The 10,648-nt window shown below is 36.8% G+C and overlaps 1 protein-coding gene across 1 annotated transcript; it reads right to left on the minus strand.

Moving 5' to 3' along the window:
* Nucleotides 304–2,204, minus strand: LOC104772779. Its single transcript, XM_019241937.1, has 3 exons — nucleotides 2,015–2,204; nucleotides 1,021–1,880; nucleotides 304–936 (listed from the first exon to the last, which is right to left on the minus strand). Exons 1-3 carry the CDS (start codon nucleotides 2,202–2,204, stop codon nucleotides 304–306), a joined length of 1,683 nt encoding a protein of 560 aa, XP_019097482.1.

A 10,648-nucleotide genomic window follows, 5' to 3' on the forward strand; every position in this document is an offset into this window, starting at 1 on the left:
GCTACACTTGTGTCTCTTTGACGATTGTGATTGTTGAGATGCTCTTATCTTGTCTTCCACCGTTTCATGTCTTCGTTTCCTTCGTCTACCAGGGTGTCTTTTTGATTCAGGTGGTAAAACTTTTGCAGCCTCAACGTGGTCAGGGACGCCTCATTCGTTCTCTGGAATACCTATTGGATTAACAGTCTCCTCATAGTACTCTCTCCAACTGGTAGTACTATACATATCATCAGCATATGGATATAGATCATTGCCTATATCAAAAGCTCCTTTGATGGCGTGTCTGCAAGGGAGTTTGCCCATTTAGAACTTCCCACATGTACATGTCCTTCTCTCCAAGTCAACCACAAAGTCTACCCCATGCGCTTTGACCTGTATTATGTTTCTTCCAATCGGATAACTTTTAAAGTATTTATCTTTCACTATTCTTCTTGACATCTTTTTCTCCACCTTAACAGTTAAAGGATCTTTCTGCTTGGCACTTAATTCTCTTCGCTCAAAAAACCAGCGTGTTAACATCTCTCTGATGCTGTCTAGTAAAGGGATTACTGGATACTCTCTAGGTGATCTCAAAGCTGAATTGATCGACTCTGCAGCATTGTTTGTGTTCTGGTCATATCTGTATCCAGGGAAATGGCATCGAGCCCATTTTTTAACCTCAGCATCCTCTAGGTACTCTCCAATCGCAGGACTGATGTTGCAAATGTCTCCAAAACTTTTTTGAAACTCAGCAACTCTATAAGCTATAGACGCTCTTAAAACCAAATCAGCCACACCCCTTCCCTTGTGATATGTAATAACATTACCAATCAAGTGGTGGATGCAAATACCATGAGTAGACAATGGATAGATTTTATCAAGTGATTTGCTAATTGACACATGCCTATCTGAAAAGAAAGATAAATCTTTCTCATCTCCAATAACAACCTTTAGTTGCTAAAAAAGCCACGCCCATGAAGAATCATTCTCAGAATCAGCAATTCCAAATGCTATTGGATACAAATTAGAGTTCCCATCTACTGCTGTAGCAACTAGTAGAACTCCTTTGTATTTGTTCTTCAAAAATGTTCCATCAACCACAATAACTTTCCTCATTCCCTTGTAAAATCCTCTTATTGACTGACCAAAAGACATAAACAGATATTTGAATCTACTGTCGCAATCAACTTCATAATTTGTATAGGTACCCGGATTCGCTTCTTGTATCATGTACAAGTATTTTGGTATTTTACCATAACTCTTCTCAGGGATTCCTCTAACTTCATTCACTGCATACTCGCGAGACTCCCATGCCTGAGAGTAAGTTAAATCACAACCATACTCTGTACGAATAATATTAATGATATCATTCGGTTTAGGCCCTTCCAATACACCCTCATAATTCTGCATAATGAGATGTCCAATTGTTTTAGCTGAAGGTGTCCTACAAAATTTCTTCTTCTTCGAAGGAGCACAAGTATGGTCCCCCACAAACTTGTTGATCTTGAAATACATAGACCCATTTAAACACTCAGCACGAAGACTCCATTTGCAAACATCCTCTATGCAGCGTATACACCAGAATACTGTATCAGATTTTGTAACCCTGCAGTCACAGTTGTACCTCATAGCATACAACTCCATTGTTGCTTGTAACACTTCCTTGCTTTTGAAATATTGACCCTTCCTTATGCTCACACCTTTCAACGACGTTCCAACACCATAACCGGTGTTTTCGTCGGATGTTTTCTTCCCTAAAACATCCCTCCGTTTGGCATCATCAGTACCCACAAATGTATAAAGGTTTTCATTCGGTCTACCATCGCCATCTTCAACACTTGAAACCCCTGGTTCTTTATTCAAATCCAATATGACTTTGCTCCCAACATCCTCAACACCACCTTTGAATGTCACACACAAATTTACTGTTTTCTTCTTTTTATAGTATGAAAGAAAATTTGTGACCTAACTATTATTCATCATAACGATNTAACGACAGGAGGACAATCAGCACTAAGATCTGTGGGTAAAAAACTTAGCTCCATATCAACCATACTAGGCTCTACTCCATAGGCTTCCGAAACCATAATCTTCAATTCTTCATGTGTTGTACTCGATTCCAAAGTTAGTAGTCTTCCACGATTGTCTTCATCAATAATAAATCTCCACTCATGATTGTCAAACAATCTCCACTCTCCACTCTTAACATAGATGTGCATTGTCATGGCTCGAAAATGGTGAAAAGAAATGGGGGAAAACGGTTTAACACACCACTAAACGAAAACTATTAGGGTTGTTAATAGGGTTGTTTTAAAAATTTCTAAAATCATTAGAAAACTATTTCTAAATTTTGTAGAACACAATTTGAACAAATTATTACGATTTTACCTAATTATTAGATAAATATTCAGTTTCCTATTCCACATATTCACTTTCTATATTTAGCAATGACTAAAAGTNATTCACTTTCTATATTTAGCAATCACTAAAAGTTTCAGAGTATACAATCTACTTTTCCGTAGTAGATGTCAACTAATTTTCTCAGAGATAGAGTAAAAAGAATAAAACATATTCTAAAGATTTCAGAGGATAGAGTAAACCGTAGAAAGATTATACTAAAATGTTTAGAACATAGAGTAAACCGTAGAAAGATTATACTAAAACGTTTAGAATTTTGTAGAATTCAGTATTTTCGGCCCTTAAACTATTTAGAACAGAAACTATTCCTGAATTTAGTATAACATGTACAAAATGTTAGAACACATCATCTTAAATTTTCAGAACAGCAGAAAACGTTTTCTAAATTTTTTATATCAAATTTTATCCATAAAAAGAAAATAACTTATATATTTTTTTTTTTGGAAAAAATTTATATTACCTCTACTATTGTATATCTACTTATTTTCCTATATTTCACATTTTTAAACTTGTTAAATTTGGGTTTTTCAATTCCTATGGGCATTTTTTTGGTAAAAATGACCATTTTCAAATAAAGGTGTATATGGTCAATTTTTTTTTAGTGATCCTTTATTTCAAATTTTCCCTTAAAAAAATGTCATCAGAATTAATAGATAAAAAAACATTATGATAATAAAAGCAAATACTGAAAAATCGATGAAGAGAAAGACAAAATTTAGAAAACTAACTACCATATCTGGAATAAGTTGCAGATCCATTCTTTAAAAAAAAAGAATTAAGATGTTAAACATGAGTATAATCCAGAGAAATCTTCCAAATGAATAGATAAATTCAGAATTAATGAGTTCAAGAGAAAATAAATGAATATAAAAAAAGTTTAAACATTCTTTTTTTTTTGTCAGCATAGTACAAGATCAGCTCAAACGAGCCAATTGCAAGGAAAATTGTTTACATAGGTGACTAAATGCGATACTGAATGAGCATGTCGCGCCAGCTTATCCGCTCTACCATTCTGCAAACGAGGGATCAAGACCAAGGAAAAGGTGGTGAATTCATCTTTATCAGCTTCAATCTCATCCAGATAAATCTTGAAGGCAGGCCACTTAGAAGGCGAAGACACCATCTTCACCAAATCAGCGCAATCCATTAGGAAGACGACATTCTGATTATCTGCACCAATCATACACCTCATCGCCCATACCAGGGCTTCAACCTCAGCATGAAGGGGTGAAAGACTACGACGGAGGTTGGCTGCTCCCATAGTTGGAGGCTCCCCTACAGGGGAGAGACAATACCATCCGCGACCAGCGTATTGGTCTGACTCTTTCCAGGATCCATCAACAAAACATCTATAACTCGTAACATATCTATCCACCCCTAAAATATTGTCACTCGCAGGACCCGACCGGACATCGCCATATGGGGATTCCCCCGAAACTTCAGCCTGCGCCGAAGACCAAACCTTGAATTCATCCTCCGCTAGTCGCAAAATCGTAAGTGGATTAGAGTCCAAGTTGCTAAAAACTTTATCATTTCGTGCCTTCCAAATATACCATAAAAGCCAAGGAAATAAATCTGCCAAGGGAACCTGCTGAAATCTCCAAAACAAAAAATCCATATTTGCATAAATCAACGATGAAGGAAAAAACCCCGGCCCCGTCGGAAACGAGGATAATGCCCAAACCTGTCTCGCCGGAGGACACTCAAACAGAACATGATTGATTGTCTCTTCCGACCAGCCACAAAGAGCACACTCAATATCACAACCCATTCCGCGTTTCCGAAGATTTGCTAATGTTGCGACAAAGCCAATAAGAACTTGCCACATAAAATGCCTAAGTTTTGACGGACACCGAATCTGCCAAACAAAGGCTTGTAATGGAATAATATTGGGACCAGAAACTGTCGTAACAGTGGAACCGACCTTATGCTGCCGCAGAGTATTATACCCTGATTTGACCGTATAAATGCCATTTTTTGTAAGATGCCAGTCCAAACTATCCGGTGAGGGATAACTTCCCAAGGGTATAGCCGAAATGATGGTTTAAACATTCACCTTCCTCAAAATTGTAACTGAGGTTTATATGGCAACCAAAAAAAAAAAAAAAAGTGGAAAGAAAAATCGTACTAAACAAAAAAAAATGTAGAGAATAAACAAAATTTGTAGTTAAATAGGAGATTAATTCAGTTATAAATCTTGATCGTGGAGGTATTAGCGAGAGTAAAATTAGGGTTATTTTTTACAGTTTTTTTATTTATAAAAATTCTTAGGAAAAATGAAAGAGAAGATAATTATGTAAAAAGTATTTGATCTAGGGTTTAGGCATATAACATTGTAACAATAATACGCTGTAATTATTTGTTTTGTTTTTGTTTTTTTCTGAAACTTTTTTTATTTATTTCAGGATCTCTTTTTTTTTAATATATTTTTAATTAAAATATAAAATAGAAATCTATGTGGCAGAATATAATTGGTCAAGTGACTTGTGCTTTATATGATAAAGGATAAGATATATCAATCATATTTTATTTCAACATTTTTATATTAATTGAAAACAAATTAAGTTTTTATATTTATTTTAAATTCAAAATTTTGTTATTTAAAATATTTTTTTAATATGATCAAGACAGCCAAAAACTTTAAAAGCTTTGCGTGAGCAAGACAGCCAAAAACTCTAAGATGATCGACACTTGGTTTCTTGTTTTTAAAGCATTCATAGGGTGTTTGATTTTTTAGAGCTCTTGTAGGAACTCTATTGATCAGATACGTAGAGTGACGATCTGCTTCACCCCATAAGTAATTAGGAACCCTCATTGCTTTCAAGATACTCCTTGTCATCTCCATAAAGGTACGATTTCTTCTTTGAACTACCCCATTTTATGGTGGAGTGTAGGGAGCTGTCAAGTGCCTCAAAATTCTGTTTTTCTCACAAAAACGGTGGAACTCTCTTGAGGTAAAATCCCCTCCTCTATCAGTATGCAAAGTCTTGATCATCTTGTCACATTCCTTCTCCACAAGGATTTTAAATGCTTTGAACTTCTCAAATGCCTCACGATTTTCCTTTAGCAAAATAGTCCAGATATATGATATATCTAGTGTAATCATCAACAATCACAAAGACATACCTGTTTTGAGCTAATGTGGCTGGTGATATAGGTCCACATAAGTCTGCGTGTAGCAGCTCCAGTGCTCGTGTGGCTCTGTATTTTGCTGCAGATGCAACAGCTTGACGAGTTTGCTTACCAACTAGGCATGACTCGCATAGTTGATTCTCCTTATCAATCTTTGGCAGTCCAAAGACCATCTCCATTGTTGACATGTTTCTGATGGTTTTGAAACTGATATGACCGAGTCTTGCATGCCATCTCCATGTCTCTTTTTCGCTTCTTGAATGTAAGCAGGCCGGTTTACCAATTTTGAGATTTATTCTGTAAAGTCTGTTAGGAAACCTTATAACTCTTACCAAGAGTTTTCCATAAGAATCGTATGTAGAGTGTTAGGTAGTTCTGTCTCATCCTAACATCACAGCCATATCTGGTTGCCTGTCCCAAACTCAAAATATTGCTCTTTAGTTTAGGAATAAAGTAGATGTCATATATAAGTGTTTGCTCACCGGTCTTTAGTTCACTAAACATCTCACAAGCTCTTATGCTTTTTTTAATAATTATCACAATTCAACAATCTTATTTATAGAACTAGAAATCCTTTACTAATCATATTCCTATTAGAACTAGATACCTCCTAACTCTAAATAAGATTATGATGATGAGCCCTTCTTGTCCAATTATCCAACTTGATAAGGATATTTTAGGCTCCAAGCAATGATGAAGCTTATCCAACAAGTGAGTAATATCTTCACAGACTATTGAGAGAGCTTACAAGATAGGCATAGGTGAATCTTTCTGTACGTTGAAAGCTGGATTGAGAGATTTTAAACTTTTTTCAAAGTGGTCGCATGGAATCTTTAGTTGATAGACGTGGAATATCAACCGGTACTGCCTGTTTTGACATCTCTTCAACTCATATTAGACACGCTTCAGTTACATGACACTTTTTTTTGTTAACCAAATAATGGATTACTACCCAAAAAGGCAAAAACTTAATTACCTACGGATTTTCTTGTTGGAAGTTGATCCTTTGCTCAATAAGGAACAAGAGACAATGAAGGAAGAAGATGTTGAGGTGATTAAGAGCAGAGAGATTCATAAGCAGATGTAGGAGAAAAGAAGAAGAAGAAGAAGCATAAGAAGAAGAAGAAGAGTTGTAGAAGTGTTGTGTCGTGGAGGAAGAAGAAGAAAGAAGTAAAAGGCTTTGGGCCAGAAGTTAGTGAAGGCTCATATATATGTTAATGGGTTTAGTTGTTGTATTTTGTGTTGGTGAAATGAAACAATTAAGATAAGGAATCTAGGTTAAGATAAGATGTCATATAAATATGTTTGTGTGTCTGTAAGAACATTTTAAGGAAGTAAGAAGTAAAAAAGGTTAAAAGTGGCTGCTTCTAGATCTATTTCTAACATGGTATCAGAGCTTCAACGTTCTTGGTGACCTGGAACCTGCACAAGAAACAAAAGAAAGTTAGAGGCACAAGCTGGTTCACAAGAGCACAGCAAAAGGAAACGAGAAAAGAAAAAAAAAGGGAAGAAGCAAAAATCAGGTAACCTCTAAGACTGCAACTAGTCGTAAGATAAAAATGCAGAATGTTCAAGTGGTTCTAGTGTTTGATGGAAAGAACTATAGTCTATGGGTTATAAAGATGAAGGCTATACTTAAGTCTAAGGGTTTATGGAAGGTAGTTACAGAAGGTATCCCAATATCACCTAAGTTAACTACTCCCACACAAGATGAAAAGAAAAGAATGATAGACTGGGAAGAGTTAGAGATGAAGGATCAAACTGCTTTACAGTTGTTGTTTAGCGCTGTTTCTGAAGAAATATTTAGTAGTCACTTATTTGTCACTGAAACCTCAAAGGATGCATGGGATGTACTTCAACTAAGGTTCCTAGGTGACTCAAAAGGTTCCATGATAATGCTACAGAGGCTGAGAGCAAACTTCTACAACCTGAAACAAGATGAAAGAGAAACCATTAAAGACTTTGCTAGAAGAGTCGCAGATTTGGTAAATGAGATGAGAGCTCATGGAGAAGAAATGGCAGAATCTATTGTGGTGTCTAAAATCTTGTGCTCACTTCAAGAAAGGTTTGAATCCTATGTGGGGGTCATAGAACAGACAAAGGACCCTGCAGTTGTAACTGTGGCTGAAGTAATCAACTCCCTACAAGGACAAGAGAAGAGATTAGATGACAGAAATGGTGGAAACGCAGAAGGTGCATTTGCAGCAAGGTTTCAGAAATTCAAAAATGTTCAAAATATGCAAGACACATTCAGGTCAGAATCATCTCAGTCAAAGTGGTGTAGCATATGCAGGAAAAACAATCACAGTGAGGAAGAGTGCTACTACAACAAAAACAAGACAACAAGCACACAACAAAACATGCAAGTCAGACCTAGAGGAAGCTGTTTTGTTTGTGGAAAGCTGGGACACTATGCTAGAGACTGCAGACTCAAGCACAATCAAACCCAGATGCAAGCTCAAGCAGAACAACAAAGTCAAACACCAATAAACAGAAAAGACCAAGAAGAAGACAACCAAGAAGAAGGGTTGTTTACAGCAACTCATGACCATATCTCAAGCAATGGTAATATCTGGTTGACTGACAGTGGAGCTACATGTCACATGGCCAAAGAAGAAAGCTGGTTCTCTATGTTGAACAAAAACATTAGGAGAGGTGTAAGGTTGTGCAATGATGATGTTATTCAAGCTAAAGGAAAAGGTACAGTCACTGTAATGACTGAGACTGGTAAAAGAACAATAAGGGATGTTCTTTATGTACCTAGCCTGAAACACAACTATCTAAGTGTTCCTCAACTGATGAAGAGTGGCTACGGGATGATGTTCAACTCATCAGGATGCATAATCACTAGTCAAGAAGGACAAAAGATACTAGAGGCACCCATGAGAGATGAATGTTATTCTATTGAGTTTCAGAAAATGAAGAAAGAGAGAAAGCAAGGAGAGACATCACAAGAGAAGGCAGAAACAAGACCTAGAGGGTATGTGGAAGAATCTGGAGAAACTGGGCCTGCAAAACTGCAATCTCAAAACAGTGGGATTGAAGAAGTGATAAATCTTACTGTAAATGGTCACTACCAAGAGGGAGAATCTAGTAACAGCCATCAAAGAATGAATAAGTGTCTGATGGTAGAGTGTGTAGAATCAGAATCCAAAAATCAACAAAGTCAGATTCTAAATTAATTCATTGGGAATATGAATTATGAACCTGTTGTGATTCAGAGAGAGGAGGATGATGCAATCATGGAGCATGAAACTGAAGATCTCAAGGTGTTGTGCGAAGAGAATTCCAATCAGAGGAAGAACAAGTCACCGAGCATGGAAGAGCTATTGGACGTATATGATGCTTATGTTGAGACTAAGAAGGAACATAAAGGATTGCAAGCAGCGTTGAAAAAGGGAAACGGTTCAGATAGTATAAAATCAGAATGTGTCAAGGCCTTGTTAAGACATAAGCGAATTAAAGAAGAGAAATCAGAGTTACCATCAAAACCAGAAGAGATTAACAAGAGCAAGGTCCAGACTGATGACTCCATAGACCACTCATCCTGCAACAATCGACAAAAAGCTAATGTTCTAAAATCTCTGAAGCTCAAACAATCTATGAAAGGAAAACAGAGAAATTCAAGCATTATACCTGAAGTGTATGGACCAGAGATCATCACAATTGATGAGGGAGATGGAGACTGTGTGAAGGTTGCTGCAGACAGGTACCTGCAGGAGAAAGAGTTGAATTACTTCAAGAGAGAGAAGAAGAAGCTAAAGATTATGGAGAGAAATCGAATTCAAAGGGCAAATAAGAAAGAAAACAAGAGGAAGACTCGAGATATGAAAAAGAAGGAGAAGAGGGAGAGAGAAAAGAAGAACTCAAGCTCACGACACTCACATGAAATGGAGATTGATGCTTCGACTTGCAATGAGACTAACATGCAGAATAAGAAGCCTCAGACTGCAGAAACACATGGCAAAAACAAGGGATCAGTCATGATGAGATCAGAATCTGGGTCAAACTCAATCAAGATTGCTAAGGAGAACCTGCAGGACAAGAACAAGCATCAGGTTTCAGTCAAGGTCGAAGAGAATGCAAGAGATTTCAAGCAAATGGCCAGATCCGGAAAAATGAAGAGTTATATCAAACCTGATGAGATTGGCGAGATAAAGACAATGAGGGAGCAAAAGAACTTACCGGTGAGCTATGCTGATATCCTGAGAGGCATAGGACCAGGAATTAAGAACCAAATCAAAGAAGTTGCAGAAACAAAGAGAATCAATTTCTTAGGTCAGATTTTGGGGATTGAGCAAAAGGATCAAGAGGGAGTGTTGGAAGTTGATCCTTTGCTCAATAAGGAACAAGAGACAATGAAGGAAGAAGATGTTGAGGTGATTAAGAGCAGAGAGATTCATAAGCAGATGTAGGAGAAAAGAAGAAGAGGAAGAAGCATAAGAAGAAGAAGAAGAGTTGTAGAAGTGTTGTGTCGTGGAGGAAGAAGAAGAAAGAAGTAAAAGGCTTTGGGCCAGAAGTTAGTGAAGGCTCATATATATGTTAATGGGTTTAGTTGTTGTATTTTGTGTAGGTGAAATGAAACAATTAAGATAAGGAATCTAGGTTAAGATAAGATGTCATATAAATATGTTTGTGTGTCTGTAAGAACATTTTAAGGAAGTAAGAAGTAAAAAAGGTTAAAAGTGGCTGCTTCTAGATCTATTTCTAACATTTCTGACCGACAATCCGACGAAAATTTTATCCACACCCTGAAACACTGATCAACTTCGTCGGAAATTTGTCGATACAACCTGTAGACGACGGCTAATCGATGGATTTGGCCGTCAAATACAACCTACTTTCTTGTAGTAGGGGGTTAAGCTAGGTTTTGAATTTTAATCAAAAGTGCAAGAGGTTAGATCTTTGACTTTCATGAAATAACGAGAATAAGAACACAAAGTATTTATGAAGAATTATTGTTAGACTCTCGTAACATAACGACATCGGTTTATATAGATATAGGAATAATGGTAATTTCCTAAATTAATATATTGACAAATCCACAACACTTCCATTACCAAACCTCGACCTGATCCCTTCATAGTCTTCGTTGATCTCGACTCGGTTTGGATCAATC

Source organism: Camelina sativa, chromosome 20 (genome assembly GCF_000633955.1).
Source record: "Camelina sativa cultivar DH55 chromosome 20, Cs, whole genome shotgun sequence".
Taxonomy (NCBI): Eukaryota; Viridiplantae; Streptophyta; class Magnoliopsida; order Brassicales; family Brassicaceae; genus Camelina; species Camelina sativa.